The following is an 18,181-nucleotide window of genomic DNA, read 5'->3' as shown; positions in this document are numbered from 1 at the left end:
TAATGCTAAGCATGGATCTAGTTACTCATAGGCTGCCTAATCTCACCATTTTAGTAATCCTTTTCTCCCCTTGTGCTTTTACATTTTTGTTTGCAGTAACAAAAAATAAAACCTGTGATTAACCAGGGAAGGGGATGGGAACCCTGACAGTCATCTGCAGGTGATCAGATGACTTAAGAGACCTGGTTTTAATTTGTGGGTGGTTCTGACTATAACAAAGGAAAAGTTGCTCTTTTTGTGGAATTGGCAGGAATTTCCCCACATCTGGAGCTAATGAAGTCTTTGAGACCACATCAGTTGTGTTTTGCCGCAAGAATTCTTTGATCTTCAAAATCCAGACTGGAAGAAGTGCAGCTTGATATCACTGCAGCTATGTTTTTGCAAGCTATACTTAAGATACCGGAACACTGCAAAACTATATAAAGTTGTGTCCATGCACTGGAACGCTTCTGGTCCTGTTTGAAGAGACTTTTCTTACACTTTTTATTATGCCAGTGGTCTATAAAAAACATATTGCTGTCACAAGCTTGTTGCAGATAATTCTCCTTTTCAGGATCTCCTTGTACTGAATATTAACTATCTAAATTGGCAGAAGAGCTGAGCATCAGGCTTCCTTGCAAGGACTGTTGAGTATCATTCCAGCAAAGTTTTTAAGCTGGGTACTTTGTCACTGTCTGTTTTAACACATTAATCAACATTCATCTCCACGTCTGCTTTCTGTGCTCTGCTGTGGCTCTTCTTATTAAAGGAACTTCAAGCTACAGCATATGCTAAAATGTTTAATATATTTCAACTCCTTGGATTGTGATGGTTTAAAATCGAACTGTTGGTTACTAAGTAAGTGTGGAGGTGTATAGCTTATGTACCGCTTTACATTCTGTAAATTGTGACAGTACTGTGCTAAATTAAATTTGTCAAAATCCCCATTGTAAATGCAAATGTCAAGAAGTATTTTGTTAGTGACTTCTACCTCCTTTCCTCTTCCCTAGTGCATCTAGCTACATTGTCTTTATTCACAAAACAGTTTGGGTTCTAGTTTTCTATTGCATATAAACTGTTCTCTTTTTTGTGTAGCTCCTTTGAATTTTAATAGGGATATTTGCATATGTAGAATTTACTGAGCAGGAAAGGCACTCTCGGTTTTGGTATGCAGATAAACATGTGTAGTAGGCCACTTACATTTTCCAGTTTGCTTCTGTAGAATGTTCTGTTGTGCACACTAAAGAGCCGTCTTGCATTCCCCCCCCCTTCCTTCCTTTTCTAGCATTAAAACAAGTCAAGGAGCTTATATGCAGAATATCTTATTTCTTTTTCAGAAGACAATCACGTTGGCTGTGTTTCTGTTGTCTGCTCTTATGAGTTCAACAAGGAAAGTTTATAGGAAAGATTAATCCTCTCCAGCAGAGTCATAATATAATGGGGTGTGTGGTGGACCTCTTGAGTTCTGGTGGGAAGGCATGTGCCATCCAGAGACTGTCGCTGCAGACATAGCGAGATGCTGGAGCCATAGGCAATGAGAGTGCATAGCACATTTAGTGATAAGCCAAGGGTCTATGGGCATGGTTATGACACAGTTGGCATCACCAGTTTGTGCATTGGCAACTCATTAGATGTAAACTAATCTCAAAGCATCTTGCCACATTCGTACTCAAATATGCATTACCCCGATACAACCTTGTGAAATGTTTTAACTTGTCGAAGTTTGTGGCTGATTCTAAAATGAGGGTGTTGTTCATCTGTCATTATGAAAAAACTTGAACCAAAGTTTAGTTGTAGCAATGCTATTTACAACACGCAATGAGAGTGGTGCGTAATGTGTGTATAAGAGGGAGAGAGAGGAAAGCTTTTCCAGGTTTGTAAAGGTTACTTGTTGTAATTCAGGATAAGCAGTAGGTCTTAGATTTGGCTTGGAGCTGTTCTGCCTGCAGTAGTGTGGTGTATTAGAAATGTACTCCTTTGAATATGCGTATGTTTACCGAACTCCTGGAATTGCAGCTTAGTGGTCACAGAAGAAAACAGAGCTGCTTTTAATTCAAACATTGTTTAGGGAACCTGCTATCCCCCCACCCCTTTTTCTAAATGTTAGTAATTGCTAACGTTTGGAACAGTGAGTTAATACAAGATTTTGTGTTTGCTTAGCTGAATCAACCCTTGGGCTTTTATCAGGCTGCCTGCTTGAACCAGCACCCCGGGGGGGAGGTGAAGATGAGTGGGCTGGCTGGGCCTGCTGGAATTACTTAGACACGTTCCTGAAAAGGCATTTTCAATGGCGGACTTAAGTTGTGACTTCAGGTCCTGCTGTGCACTTGTTTCAGTATTCTATGCTCCACTTGGTTGCAGCTGGAGCACTTACTGCGACTTTCAGCTATTACATATTTGTCCTTTTTTCCTTCCATTTCATGGGTTTAGGTCTATGCACCGTCTCCTAATTCAGATGACTTTAACAGAGAATCTCCAAGTTACCCGTCTCCTAAACCACCAAGCAGTATGTTTGCTAGCACTTTCTTTTTGCAAGGTAAGTAAACGGTTGCTAACTGAGCAAGTGAATGAATAGTGTTGAGTAAGATTAGAATTTAGAAGAGAATAAAGGGGAGTACTCAATAGGAGAGCTTGTGGGAGATTAAAATGTGCTGTAAGAAGAAGTGCCATGCTGGATCAGACCAAGGGTCCATCTAGTCCAGCACTCTGTTCACACAGTGGCCAACCAGCCATCAGCCAGGGATGAACAAGCCGGACATGGTACAACAGCACCCTCCCACCCAGATTCCCCAGCAACTGGTGCACACTGGCTTACTGCCTCGAATACTGGAGATAGCACACAACCATCAGGGCTCGTAGCCATTGATAGCCTTCACCTCCAGGAATTTATCCAACCCCCTTTTGAAGCCATCCAAATGGGTGGCCATCACTACATCCTGTGGTAGTGAGTTCCATAATTTAACTATGCGCTGGGTGAAGAAGTCCTTCCTTTTATTTGTCCTGGATCTCCATCAATCAGCTTGATTCTAGTATCTAGTATAGATACTAGATACTAGATCTATACTATACGGGTTCTAGTATTTTAAGGGAGGGAGCAAAATGCCTCCCTATCCACATTTTCCATACCATGCATAATTTTGTACACCTCTATCATGTCTCCCCTTAGCCTCCTTTTTTCCAAGCGAAACAATCCCAGGTGATGTAACCTTCCCTCATAGGGGAGATGCTCCAGGACCTTTAGTTGCCCTTTTCTGCACTTTTTCCAGCTCTATAATACCCTTTTTTCAGGTAGGGTGACCAGAACTGTACGCAGTATTCTAAATGTGGTCGCACTATAGATTTGTAAAAGGGCAGTATGATACAATCTTCCTCTTTGATATAAAATCTGGCTACAGTGAAAATCTTCATAATTAGCTGTACCTTTTTCAGCTGTAGTTGGATTGAAAAGAGTTTTAAAAACACACACACACAAAGCACCACATTGGAGGCAGGACATAAAGTATGCACAACATGAACAATGAAGTAGAACTATGTTATTTTGAAAAACATTTTTCTTTTATTCATAACTGAGAATGTACTCCCTCTAAGATCCTGGCCTTTTCTCTTTTGATTTTATTAAACATGAAGATGGGACCCACAATGCTTCAGACCTTTGGAGCCCTTCCAATGGAATAAGCCAGCCTGGCTATGGTGGAATGCTGGAAAGTTCCTCTCACATGTCACACTCCGGCAGTTATGGCAGTCGGCACGCACATGACCGCTTGGTAAGATCAAAACAACAGATGTTCCAGTATGGTTATCTGAAAGTTGGTTGTTAACCTTCACCATCTTTAGGAGACTGTTTTTGCTGGATGAAGAAATTGAGCGAGTATAATTAGGGTGTTGCTCTTTAATTAGTGTAATTCTAAGATTAATCATCTAAAGCTTTAGTTGACTGATCTGTGATAGCCAAACTTAATAACTGTGAAGAAACTTAAATTTGCCCAGAAAGTGAAAGGTGGGCTTGTTCACTTTTTTTTATATACTGCTGAGTTTTTTACTATAATAGAGCATAGGTAAGAAAGTAGTTTTAAGATGGAATTTCCCTTTTTAGTGGAAAGTTTTGCTTATTAAACAGAAACTTCTTTCTCACTTTCTTCAATATTTGTCCACATTCTTAAATTTGGTGATGTTAATTTTAATGGCAATTTGCTGATAAGCCTGTAATTTAAGGTTTTTAAAAAACCCCACAGGAAGCACTGGGTAAGAATCAATCTAGAGTTTTCACCACAGAGGGATGTAAAGAATGAGGTGCCTCAAGAGTTTTCTATTTATTGATCTTTATTTATTGGGGCTGGTGCTGCTTAACATTTCCATAAATAATCTGGAGTCCAGGGTGCACAATTAGAGAGTCAAGTTTGCCAATAACACCGTATCATTCAGGAGGTGAGATCCAAAGCAGACTCTGAAGAGCTCTCTCTAAACTGGGTGACTGGGCAACAGAATGGCAGATGAAATTCAGCATAAGTAAGTGCAAAGTGACGGATATTGAAATGAAAATCCTGACTTCAGATATTTGTTGATGACATCTAAATTGGCTGGGAGTATCCAGGAAGAAATCTTGGGGCTCCAGTAGAAACCTCCTTGCAAAAATCTGTGTTCTGTGACATTTATAAAAGACAAATGCAATGTTAAGAATGGAATTTAAAAAATCAAATAGTAAATATCTATTTTGCTATGTCTGCAGTAAGCCCGCATTTAGAATTCTGGGTGCAGTTCTGTTCACATCTCAAAATGCAAAGTTAACAAAGTTCATTTAATTAATTGCCACAAGATGTGGTAATGGCCATTAAATTAGATGTCTCTCTAAAATATCAGATAAATTCAAAGGCTTAAGTGCTAGTTTACACGTTATGGGAAACTATAATTTCCCTGTATGTGATTGAAACTACAGGAGCCTTGGGCCTGTACACCCCCTTCCTCTCCCCTCCCCTCCCACAGCTGCAAAGAGGAGACTGGAATCCTTCACTTCCTTTTTAAAACTAAACATCGCTCCCCCTTATGTCTGAACTTGGTGAACTGTGGATTGTTTAAGCTGGGGTTTGTTAGAACAAGACAGGATCAAAGCAAAGTTTCAAATCTTGACTTGTTCCAAACCATATTTTCCCTCAATTCAGATGAAATGGGGAGTTATAACTTGAAGACCAGAAAGAAAAGCATCCAATCTGGTGTCCCAAGGTGAGGGGATGGGGCAGAGAGGGGCTGTGCCAACCTGGTTTCCCATTCTACCCAAATTGGCCTTCACTCTGTCAGTGGCTGTAGGCCATGATGGGTAAGAAGAGAACCTCAGAAGTTCAGAGACAATTGTTCTTTGACTACCAGCTACTAGGCCAAACAGGGGGAGTAGCTATTAGTCTTTTGCAGAAGCATCTTACTAGCCACTGCTTGATTTGATGAACTTCGGTTTGGTCCAGCAAGGTAATTCTGATCTTAACTTGCAACATTCTGCATTACTTCGTATGTTGTTAATGTAGGTACTCATACTTCTTCCTTTGGTTGTGATTCCTAGTTTCTGCTTTTTCCTAGAGCTATCCCCCGCATTCAGTCTCACCAACAGATATAAGCGCCAGTCTTCCTCCAATGTCTAGCTTCCATCGAGGTAGTACCAGCAGTTCATCCTACGCCACTGCCTCTCACACTCCACCTGTCAATGGATCAGATAACAACAACATACTAGGTAAGGGGTTTTTTTTAGCTCTTAAAATTGTCACTTTAAAAACTGTAACTAGTCTAGAAATCTGTATGCTTATGCTGTTACTGTTTAATTGTCCATTAAAATTGTAAGAGTGAATTTGTCTAGATACAAGCTTTTGTTGCATCATTTAGAGTTGCAGCATTGCTAGTGATTTACTGTTGAAATTTTGCTTTAGAGTTGGTGTTGGAAGTTGATAAATACGGTACTATTATTCACTTCCCAGTGCTGGGCTGCCTGTCATATGAAGGTGCACGTTGGCCTTTTGATTCATTAATTTGTTCCCCACTTAAAAAGCACATCTTCCTTTTTCTTACTTGTGGATTCATTGAAGACGCTAGCGTATCGTTCTTAATAGCGATGAAACTCTGAATGTATGTATTTTTACATGGATATTATTTCTAAAGTAATTTAAAAAAACCTAAGTGCTGGCAAATCAAAAATGTGCTTGGACTTGGAATAATCTCTTCTCAGTAGTGGTTGCAATTTGACTTTGCCTGGTAATGGTGTCTCTATCGAGGGAAAATAGGCACCGAAGCAAAATTGCTCTTGTTTTCTCTAACTCCTGATTTTTTTTGAAAAAAATTCAAAGGTAGATCAGATGATGTTTCAGCTCAGCCTTAAATTGGACATGTTTTCCCAGTTTTGTGGTACTTTTGGTGTCTGGTTGCAGGCCAGGCTTGATTGGAGGTTCTGAAGTCCTTTCAATAGTTTATCACAATTACCCTGTGAGAAAATGCATTAAAGTAGCTCTAAAGAAGACATTTGAAGCCTCTTCAGCTGCATTGCAGGCCTCAGCTCTTTGATTTCTCAAGTAGCGTACATGTGGGTGGATAATCTGGCTTTGGCAGACTCTGACCTTCCCAAACAGTTTAAAGCAGTGGAGGCTGGTGGCTCCGGTCAGTGAGGTGGTTTCCGTCAGAACTCTAAAGAAGCTATCCAAAGTGCTGAAACCTATCCCCAAAATGGGTTCAGCACTTTGGATAGCCCCTTTAGAGTTCTGAGTGGTTCTGACTGAAACCCACAGTACATTCACTACCCCATTGACATCCATACCACCAGTCTCCACTGGTTTAAACGTTATTTGTGCTGAAGCTCTCTGGCCGGTTCACAAAGGTGGCCGTTTCCAGCATTCTGGGCCACAATAAGAGAAAAAGTCTTTTTTTTTGTACAGGCATATATGTAGCTTCTTAAAGGCTTCACCTCTTACCAATCTTTCTGTGTAACATAACTCTCTCTGTGGGATTTTAACACCAAATTGTCTGACCTTCACATTTTCTTCTGGGTCTCCCTTTGAATTACTTGTTTCTGGACCTTCCAGAGAGTTGACGATTAAGACAGTTAGTAGTATCAACAGCTCAGTTTAATTCCTGTCAACTAATCAAGAATATCTTTCACAGAGATAAAATGGTGCTGCAATTGGATCTGGCCTTCAGCCATAAAGTTAATTGATTCTGTTTTCCGTAGACTTCAGGGCATGGCACTACTGCCCTTCTGTTTAATCCCCCTTATCTGAAGGGTGCATCATAACCTGGATGTTCAGAGGGCACTTGGATTCTACATAGAACTAAATTTCACAGAGAACTTGGGTGTTTGTTGATATCATTATTGGGTTCAAGGGCTTTTGCTTCTACCATTGCCAGATAGATCAGAGGGGGCAAGGTCTTCCCCATCCAGGTCATGGATAAGACAAGGCACCTTGTCTACCTCCAGTGCTTTATTTGGGAGAAGACTGTTGAAAAGACTAGTTCCAAATAATTGGTAAATAATGCCAGAAACCGACCACTGCACTTCTTCACTCCAAATATGAAGACTGCCCCACCCCCCACACTACTGGAAAAGGACGCTTTGGACTTACCTTTGAATTCCTGATCTCAGTGGTATCAGGATGGGCCAGTCAACCAAGCTTCCAAAATAGAGGCAGATAATGTCCAAGGCACGATTTTTCATGAACTTCATGACACAGTTCAAAGCTTCTGTGACCATCTTGAAGTCTGTTGTTCTTGTACAGCTCAGAGCTGCTCTTGAATGCTGCATGGGCATGAGAAGAGTGGGGTATTCATAATTATATAAACTAAATAAATGAATGGTTTGGAGACTTTGTTATTGGCTGTAGGTTGGGAGGGGTTTCTTTCTAAGCACTGACTGGGAAGCCCCCGCCTGTGACTAAATGGAGGCGCTTTCCCCAAATTGAAGACTGACCTACCCCTCTACCTTTGAGAACAGCATTTCACAGGTAAATCCAACTTCCCTTTGATCTGCCTCCCAGATTTTTCCTTTTTAAGTCTTGGTAACCCCTTTGGAAGAGCATCAGCGTTAAAGAGTGGCATAATGCGGTCATCTGCAGCAATCAACCTTCTCTTGCTTTTTCTTTACAGTTAACAGAGGCAATGCTGCTGGAAGCTCACAGACTGGGGATGCCCTTGGAAAAGCTTTGGCATCGGTAAGTAATGCCATCTGAAGACGTTATAGGGCTGTATACAAGTTATTGTTGTTCTGTTTGTATCAAGTAGATGCTATATATAACATCCATCATGTACTGTATGCGTGTGTCCATATATACAAACATGTCCGCATGAAGAATTGCACACAAGGATCCATGGCAAGGCAATCAAGTGGGGCCTTGAGGATGGCATTTACTTCGTGAGAGCAAGTTCAAAGACTGGATCAATGTGGGTTTGGTGTGCATAAATAAAAACAGAAAATAATTGTTGTTGGTATTGAAAAGTTTTATTTGTATGGCAGAGGGCCCAAGAAGCTTAACTAAGGCATTGTTCAGACTCAGCCACAAGGGACAATCGCTTAAAAGAAAAGTTGAATAGCTCAATAGGGCAAGTAACAAAGACTTTTGATGAAGGTTGTGAAGTAGAAAAGATGGAAATAACCCCCCATGTGTAGATACTACTTCCCAGTGGATTCAAGTTGTAGTTGGTGGGAGGGTGGGGGGTGTACATGCATAAAACAAGATGTAAACAAGCCAGAGCAAATTAAAGGTTTTATAAATAAATGCAGTTAAGTTGCAGTTGCAAAAGCAGATGAATAAGGCTATGGTTGTCTAGAGACCTCTTGGGATCAGAGTGTGTTTTTTAACAATTGTATACATCTCGATGTGAGTAATGTAAAATTTCCACTAGATCTGTGGGTGGAATGGCTGGGAAAATCCTGCAGGCCTTTGTTGCATAGCATTCAGTGAACCTAATCATGGTTCAAGAGATAAAAATGACTCTTCGTGTCCATAAGAGATTATCTTTCCTAACTCCAAACTGATGCACACAAATGAGTCTTTTTCTATATAACTGTTAACTCGTTTTGTACTTGAATGGTGCTTGCTAGAATAAGAAGTTTGAATAAGGTCAAAATAAGTCTGTCAAGGTTCCTCTTAAATGCATGGGCACTCTAGATAAAATGGCCTTGAAGGGAAATATAATGTAAAATGAACACCTTGAAGGTTCTAGGCTGCAAAGACCCCTGACATAATGACATCATGAGTTATTCCTTAATTCAGAGTTTAGACTACCTTGCCTGTAACATAGTCACCCAGCAGATGCACTTCTGCTTGACTCAGTCAGAATTTAGAACCCTGCCCAGAAAGCGGGAGGTTTTGCTAGCAAGGTCCCAATTGAGGAAGAAGTGAGAGGGATCAGGAAAAGACTAATCCCTGGCCTAATCTACACCAAGCAGGATATTGCACTATGAAAGTGGCAAGAAAGTGGTATATAAAAGGCAGGATCCACACCAAGCAGTATATAGTGCTATGAAAGCACTATATGCTATGTGTCAATGGCCCCCAACAGTTGTCAGTGCACTTCAATACTGCTATAAAGCAGTAGTGTGGCTCCTGCCTTTTATATGCTGCTTTCATACTGCAATATCCTGCTTGGTGTAGATTTGGCCTCTGTCTCCAAAGAGACTTGCCTCTAAATCCTCTTTTCACAAGTGTCTCTCACTCTTCCAGCTTACTATTAGGAGGCCAGGCAGCAATCCTCTGGACGCCCTGTTAGGCACAGCGGTTGCCAGTTGCTGACCTCTAATATAGAATACCATAGCTTTATCATCTGAAGTTCAATAGAGAAGTCTTGGGATGGTTTTGTATTACTCCTCTGAAAGAGACGACTTTAACGTAGTAACATAATTAGCTTACAAAGTTAGGTAGTTGGGGAGGCAGGAGGGGCGTAGATTTATTGTTTTAATGTCACAGCATGTGTGAGTAACTAGAGGGTGGACTTTGGTTTCCATGGTAACTCAGTTCTGTCATCCTATGTTGTTGCTTGGCAGGAGCAAGCAGGTCATTCCATAAATCATTTCTGTCATAGCTGATCGTGATGCATTCCATCTGCTCCATCAGCTCATGCGAAAGTCTGCACACTTGGAATCCTGGGCTGTCATCCATCTGCTCCCCTTGCTCCAGACATGGAGACATGCAAACTATACTTTCTGCTGCATCTTCAGGAAGTAAATAGTCGCATGAAGGAATCACTGTCTTTTTGTCCTTGGGTGCTTTCTTTAATGTTCTGATTAATAGTACTATGAACTGTCAAATCATGTAGAAATTGTGAAGTTTCTTTCTTGTCCTATCTTTTAAATATTGTTTTTAGTAGCAACAGAAAGACTGCCTCGTTGTAAAATTCTGCTGGTGTACTTCAGTGGGGTTTTTTTTTAAGACTTTCATGTGTGAAACATCAGAAGATGCAACATTTGTTCCTCAGTTTAAGTATTAAAGACCATACAGAATACTGTGTGATTAAACATGTAAGGCCAGATAATACGTTTGCAAAGGTTCTTTTATTTTAGGTTTAAGCCTGGATAATTGTGGACTTAATCTCAGAGTAGGCTAGAAAGAGAATTGTACATGAAAGTATTTACACAAAGTTCCCAAAGCCCAATGGATTATACATTGGTTTAGATAATGAACCAGTGTAGATAAAAAGTAAAGAAAAACTGCGTATATGTGCCATTTCTAATGTGTTTCCTTGAACATTTGCCAAACAATAACCCTTAAGATTGTGCCCATGGAGGGTTATATGGTGGGAGAAACATCTGGTTTGTTTCAGTGCTTAATGCCAAACCAAAACACTTGGTCTTTAATTTAAAGGAGATCAAAGCGGAGGGCTGTTTAACTTCGTTGATTATATCAAATCTCTTTGTCAGAACCTATGTTTTGATTCCTACCTCCAAACCAAGGGGGAGCTGCCTTTGTGTAGCTTAGATAGCTAAATGGCTGGTACTCCCTGAACAAAGGAGAGGAAAATGTTGGGAAGTTGACTTTTCCAAGTAATTCCTGAATGGCTTTTGTTGCTTGAGGCCCAGTGACATTAGCATGACAAAGCATGGCTGAAATGTACTCTGAGGTGTTTAAAACAGTATGCTAACAGCTCTGAGGTTTGGTGCTGCAGGCTCTCTGTTCTTTAGCCTTTGTATGGAGGCCTTTTCATTTGAGCTGGGCATATTGGCATCCCGCTGGTTAGAATGGGCTATGACTGATAGAAGAAGGGCTCTCATTTGTTGCAAGAAAATTAGTGGAGGCACAGTTTAAACCCCCAGTAGATTCCTCCTTATTGGTCCTTGACAGCAAAAGCACTCCTCTTCTTGGATAAAGTCTGTCTTAAATTAATGGGAATTGTGCAACTTAACCGCCGTGCTCAATGCCTATTTATTTTAATTTCATTTCTTTGTGAGTGAAGAATTGCTGGTCCATAGTGCCCATGGCCTTTGCGTTTAATGAACTCAAAATATTAAATACAGATGGTGACATTCTATATTGTTGTCATACCAACATTAAAATGTCAGATGTTTTACAAAAGAGAAGCCAATTGGTTGGGATCATGAACACTTCCAGTAAGATTAGTAAGCATTTTTTAGCTTTGAGAATTAAAATCACTAAACAGTAAGTTATACGTTCATGCGCCTAGCCTCCCTCCAGACTCATATGTTTCTCACTCCAGCGCAGCTGAAATTAAGAGTTTGGAAGCCTTTGCCTCTGATTTTGATTAACCATAGCTTGCTGTGTTATGCAACTGTGAGCAAACTGTGGCTAATCTTAGCTATGGTTAGTGGAAACAAGCTGACTTCAATCATAGTTTATGAAAAGGCAATCGAGTCCAACCCCCTGCTCAATGCAGGAATTTATTTATTTCTTGTAAATGGTGGTTTAGTGTCTGACTGCAGCCGTTGTATTTCAATTCCAGTAATCAGGATGTATTTGAGTTCCTATCTTCCTTAGTTCTCACATGTGGCAATCTACATGTGGGTTTGTTTTTCTATGTAAGAAAAGAATATCTCAGCACAATAAGTGCTGAAAATTTGCAAAGGCATCATTTTCTTTTGCAAGTAATTTTGAAATGAATGGGTAGAACAGAGAGAATGGGACAAGACAAAATTTCTTTGAAGTAAGCAAGAAATTGTACAAATTTATCCAAAGAACATTTAAATGTTTCACTATTGTTCACAGTCAGGTACACAATTATTTAATGAATGCAGTAATAATTAAAACATTGTTAAACAGCAATACATGGGGGTGTTTTTGGAGAGGGTTTACAATGAATGATAGCATATTAGCAAAACTGTGTAAGTCATGACATTGATGAGACTGTCCAGCAATTTTACCTCATTCAAACATGTTCAAACAGAATTAGGATGTCTTTAGTTTGGACAGCTTTGTAGCATATAGCGATTTGTTGAAGTGTGTTTGTGTTTTTCTTTTCATTTAGATTTATTCTCCTGACCACACTAGCAGTAGTTTTCCTTCAAATCCCTCAACACCTGTTGGATCACCATCACCTCTCACAGGTAGGATCCAAATACCTTTAATTAACAACTTTCTAATTAGATTAAAGATATCACTGTTTTTTCTTCACATCCATCTTAAGGACACATATGTATTTCTGAAGAAAATTCTGGATGCAGCAGTGTGGTTTCACAGTGGTACACAGGCTGCCAAATTTCTTCCAGGCTGACAAGTAGTTTGGCTCCTGTGCTGCCATCAGTTATAGAAGCAAAGCCACAAAGTGGGCCCAGAGATCTGCCTTCCATATCCTGCATGTAGATGTACAGATATTTTGAATAGCTGCTGGGGTCTACAGTAAGCCTTTTTAAAAGATCTTTTTCAGTTCTGAGGCATTTTAAGAAAATCTTGCATAAACCAGCACCCAACAAGATAGTGGTTACTTTTAAAAAGAATAATGAAAAAGCAGGCACAAAACTTGAAAGAAAGAAGGCACAGAGCTTGTTTGAAAAAACTGATCGATGTTTGGCATTTTATTTATGTTTCTTACTAATATTTTCTGGAGGAATGCTGGAGCAGCAACATTCTTGCATTAAGAACAAAATATAGGAGGCTCGTAAGAATTGGATGAGTGGCTTTGTAGTGTGGAGATGTACTTTGGGCAGCTGCTGCATCGTTCTTAGTGGGTGTATTGCTTCCATTGACACTTGGGCCTCAGCTGTCTAGTAAATGCTGAACAGCTGTTCGACACACACAGAGGACTTATGAAAGACCCATTGACTTAAATTTGTTATTTAAAAAGGAATTAGAATTAATGGCTGGATGATGTAACTCTTAAGGCATATAGTTTGTACAGAACCCTTTATGACAGCCTCTGTGCCTCATTTTCTGGCATGTGAAATGTCTACACAGCAAAATCACTGATGTATGTTACTGCTGAAGCCTGGCAGCAGTCCCAGTCTCTAGCACGTTTCTTGATAGTGTGAGTGGAGTATCATAGATTCGCCTGGACCCTTTCAATTGCCAGTTTTCCCCAGATGTAGCCAAACATTTCCTGTTGGCCATGTCTGCTGTAGATAGAAAGGACCCAAGCAACAGGCTCAAAGGACAACTATGATTGTTGTGGGACCTCCCAGGTAAAGGTTTACCATCTCGGTGAGAACTAGGTCCAGAAGGATTTATGCTGGGTATTTGACAGGATACGTGGGCTTGCAATGTGGAATGCTCCTGTTCAGGTTGCCAGCCATCTCCCCTTCCCCCTCCCAATGGATTTTATGAACAGATGGAACATGATCCAAGGGCCAAAGCGTGCAGGGGCTTCCTAATCCTCCTCTGAGGTGAAATGCTCCACTGTGCTCAGGAGATATTCCCCATTGCATCTACCAAGTGTTCTCCTGCTGGTAGGTAAGAATACACACCTCAGGGCAACTGAACCACAGTCCGAGAGTATGGTACATCTTGGAAGTTAAGCTCACTTCAGCTGTGTGGCCTTTTTAGAAGCTGTGATGGCTTCTGAGAGGTTGTGTGAGCTTTGAATGTATTCATTAGAAGTCCAGGCATGCCAGAAGTATGCTGTTTGGAAGGAATTGGGAGTTTCATGCCCAAGCTGATATATCCCCATGTAGGATAGCACGAAGTCATTGCATCTGGCTGATTTTAAGGCCACAGCAAGATTGTCCAGAATTTAGGCCCTAAATTACAAATTTTGGGGAAATTATTGCCAGAATCATCAAAAGTATAATTAACAACTGTGCTAGATATTCATTGCTCCCTTAACTGTTTATATCATTTTATTGAGTGTTTTTACTGATCAGAATTAACTTTGTATCTGTTGTGCATCTTTATATCTGTTGGGAAACTTACCATACCATGAAACACCCAGCACCCATGTTATCAATGTTAATAGACCCGGAGATTTGTACAAGCCAAAATACAAACTTGTCAAAGGAATAAGAAGCAGTTTTGGAAGTCAGCAACTCTTCTGTTACAAATTACATTGGAAGTCTGCTCTACTCCAGTGGAGTTGCCTTTTCGTTTTCTGTTTCTCGTACATGCATCAATGTTTCATCAGTGTTGATTTTGACAGGTGCCAGCCAGTGGTCAAGGACTGGAGGACAAGCCCCTTCATCTCCAAATTATGAAAATTCTCTGCACTCTTTGGTAAGAACCACTTAACGCTAGATATGACTTTGTTGCCAAGAGATGGCATTTTTGTTTTGTTTAATAAATCTGACAGTCCCTAAAGAGAACAGTAGGATAGCATTACAAATGGATTCTTTGCTAACAAATGGCTGTCTTCAAATGAACAATACCAAACACGCTGGGCGGGTCTTTCACCATCTGTTCCTTGGGCATCAAGCTTCTGTTGAAGACAGCTGGTGTGATAGTCTTATTTGAAATTCTGCTTCCTTTTTGTACGCCACCACTAGTTCTTAGGATGATTCGTGCTAGAAAAAGTTGTGATAAAACATTTCACACTTTTTTCACTCTTGTATTTTTCACTTTTGACCATAATACTCTGTGTGTGTGTGTGTGTGTGTGTGTGTGTGTGTGTGTGTGTGTCTACAAACAAAAGCATGAAGAGAAGCTCTTTATTTGGGAGGCGAGAAGTTGATCATTTGATTTAGAAACTGGTGTAAACAGACTGGATTCAAACCTTGCTTTGCTGTTGTCTTGACTTCCAGCTTTGATGGCTTTGTAGCACCTTCTGTGCCTACAAAACCACCTATCCCAAAGAAGATGTTTTAGAACTGGAAAAAATGCAAAAAAGGGTCCAGCCAGATCAAGGGTCTGAAGCAGGCCCCTTCTGAGAAAAGGTTGCAATGTGTGTGACTTTGGGGTTAGTAAAAAGGCAGTAAAGGGTAACATGATAAGAGGTCTATAAAATCATGGAAGGTGTGGAGAAAGATTGTCTCCCTCTCATAATATTAAAGCCCAGTGGGGATGTGGTAATAGCCACCAAGTTACACAGCTTCAAAAGGAGCTTGGGCAAATTCGTGGAGGACAAGGCTATCTCTATCAATGGCTGTGAGTTATGGCTGTATTCTCCGACTGGGTTCAGCGGCAGTATGCTTCTGTATGCCTGTCACTGGGGAACAGCAGCATGAGAGGGCTGTTAGCATCATGTCCTGCTCATGGGCGTCCCGCAGGCATCCAGTTGGCCACTGTGGGAAACAGCATACTAATCCAGCCAGATGTCTTCTGTGCTACATTGAAATGTTTAGACTCTGAAAACTGTCACTTACAGTTGGCAGCACAGTATTAGGAAGTGGAGGGGGGAAAGAATTGATGATCAAGGTTTTGTAAATCTTACAAGTTCCCCCAAATAACATTTTATCTCATGCAACTAACAAATAAAATAATTCAGTTATTGCCATACATTTTGCTAATAAATGTAAGCAGTATGTGCAAGTGAAATTTCTAATGTTACTACAGTATCCAGCGTTTTATTCTCTAATTTCTCAGTATAAGTAAATCTTTATTGGATTAACTTAACTAACCATTGAGGCTGACACACACACCAGCTGTTTACCTCACCTCTTTATAATTACTTAACCTGTGCTTTGCTTCCTGTTCTGTCTTGACTTTGCCAGAAAAATCGAGTTGAGCAACAACTTCACGAGCATTTGCAAGATGCTATGTCATTCTTAAAGGATGTCTGTGAGGTACTATTTCTCTTTAGATGGTGCCTTTTTGATTTTTCCAGTTAACTCTACTTACAGATTTCTTCCTTAAGGTAGCAGTATACACTACACAGTATAGTATGACATAGATGACACATCCCTTCTTTCAGCCATTTCGTCATGGTAACTTGTAGAACACTTCTAAGGTTGAAATAATTTTTGCATTAAGTGAACCTAAGCAAAGAAAATCAGATCATTGTGGGTGCAGCGGCTAGAGCAGCTTTCCCCACCCAGGTGCCCTTTAGATGTTGCTGGACTACAGTTCCCATAATTCCCAGCCAGGGTGACCTGGCTACACTGTCTGGGAATTATAGGAGTTTCAATCCAACATGTCTAGAGGCCACCAGATTGGAGAAAGATGGTCTAGACTCTGTTGGCATTAGACATGGGAACCCACTGGGTGGCCCAAAGCAAGCCACTGTGCCTCAGCCTCACTAGCCTTGATGGGTGGAGGGAATATTAAAATGCTGCTCCGAGCTCTTTGGGAAAAGCGCAGGCTCTGAATAAAGAAATGCAAGACGGGGCATATTTCCAGCTTACGTCTGGTCCATTAATTTATAACAATATCTTTGGATTGGGCTCAGCCTGATTTCTGAAGTGTTTGATATATCTTCAAAGCAACCCAGTGAAGTGTGCTCTGGGGTTGAGGAATATTGAGTTTTGGGGCTTAGTTGAGCGGTGGGGAGGGGGAAGATTTGTACCTGGGTCTTAGTATTATCCACTTCACCATGTTGGCTTTTCAGTTTTGCAATCATTTGTTCACTAAAAAGCCACCATCTTACTGAACTCTTTGGGGAAATTATGCAGCAGTTCCATTTTTAATCCAAACTGGAATTTTGAAGTGTGTTGCTGATTTTCTTCTTTCTTCAAGCTGTATCCCAAAATACTAAACAACATTAATGTTATAAATAGCTGAATTTTGAGAAACAGCCATTTGTTTTTGAGACAGAAGTAATTTCACATCCTCTCCAAACGGTTGCCGTGTCCCCGTTTGTTTATAGTGCTGCTAGCTGCTTTTGAAGCCCTTTTGATATTGCATTTCATTTGCTGCCTTTCATGTCTCCCATTGTAGAAAGCATGACAATATAATGGATTTAGCAGATGTGTACAATAAATGACCTTAGTGCTCCTCCTAAATCCCAACAGCAGTCACGGATGGAGGATCGCTTGGACAGACTTGATGATGCTATCAATGTACTGAGGAACCATGCGGTGGGGCCTTCAACCAGCCTGGCGAGTGCACATGGGGATATACATAGTTTACTGGGACCATCCCATAATGGGCCAATTAGTAGTTTGAGCTCAAATTATGGAGCAACCAGTCGGCAAGCCTCAATAGTAAGTAGTCATTTCATTTTTATTGAATATGTTAAACTGATTGTTTTGCTTCATTAATCTAAAGCAGAACTGGAGCTTGAGGGTTTGGTGTTATGCATTAGTAACATTATCAAGAAGCCAAAATAGTGATAATGGAAGAAAAATTACCAGGCAACTGCACCTGCTGGTAGTTTCAAAACAGAAGAAATAGAGTGGGGGAGGGAGGGGAGACATAAAATGGTTGACTCTGGTAAAGGCTCTACAAAATTCTGCTTCTGTGACTCAATACACAAAGCCAAGACTTTCTGCTGAAGGTATTTGAACATACTCATATGGTTTTTCCATATGTAATGGCTGGTTGTACTTGCTTGAATTGGGAGAATGAATGGGAAAAGCAGTTTAGAAGAAAAGACTTGGACTCTCAAGTGTTGTGGGCTGGGAAAAATGTTGGTTATAAAATGCAACCAACATCCAGTAACAGATGCTGGCAAAGAAACCTGGAGAAAAACTGTTGGTCTCTGAAACCAGATTGTGCCCAGACTCGAAATGTAAATTTAAGTTTTTAAATGTGTTCAGGCACAGCTGTAATTTATGTAGCAATGAGAAGGCAACATCTTGTAGTCTAATCTTCTCACCCATCCTCAGAAGAATGAAATAACTCACTCTCTCATTAATGAATATATTAAGCATTCTACATAAACTGAATGACAGATAGTCATGGAAGATACTGAAATCACCATGAAAGAAAAT

At 40.4% G+C, this 18,181-nt stretch overlaps 1 protein-coding gene across 6 annotated transcripts in view; it reads left to right on the top strand.

Annotated features, from left to right (window-relative positions):
* Window positions 1–18,181, top strand: part of TCF12 (transcription factor 12) — a 126,399-nt gene that overhangs the window by 90,576 nt on the left and 17,642 nt on the right. For 3 of the 6 annotated variants that reach the window (XM_063142830.1, XM_063142828.1, XM_063142832.1), the window contains 8 exons: window positions 2,410–2,515; window positions 3,607–3,743; window positions 5,545–5,695; window positions 8,089–8,153; window positions 12,418–12,496; window positions 14,518–14,591; window positions 16,025–16,096; window positions 17,261–17,452. In XM_063142830.1, coding sequence (XP_062998900.1) covers window positions 2,410–2,515; window positions 3,607–3,743; window positions 5,545–5,695; window positions 8,089–8,153; window positions 12,418–12,496; window positions 14,518–14,591; window positions 16,025–16,096; window positions 17,261–17,452 — 876 coding nt within the window. The remainder of the gene's footprint in view (window positions 1–2,409; window positions 2,516–3,606; window positions 3,744–5,544; window positions 5,696–8,088; window positions 8,154–12,417; window positions 12,497–14,517; window positions 14,592–16,024; window positions 16,097–17,260; window positions 17,453–18,181) is intronic. The other 3 variants (XM_063142831.1, XM_063142829.1, XM_063142833.1) reach the window with 1 other exon arrangement.

Source organism: Elgaria multicarinata, chromosome 16, assembly GCF_023053635.1.
Source record: "Elgaria multicarinata webbii isolate HBS135686 ecotype San Diego chromosome 16, rElgMul1.1.pri, whole genome shotgun sequence".
NCBI classification, from domain to species: domain Eukaryota; kingdom Metazoa; phylum Chordata; class Lepidosauria; order Squamata; family Anguidae; genus Elgaria; species Elgaria multicarinata.
The sequence above is the reverse complement of the archived record's forward strand: the minus strand, read 5'-3'. Positions and strand labels throughout refer to the sequence as shown.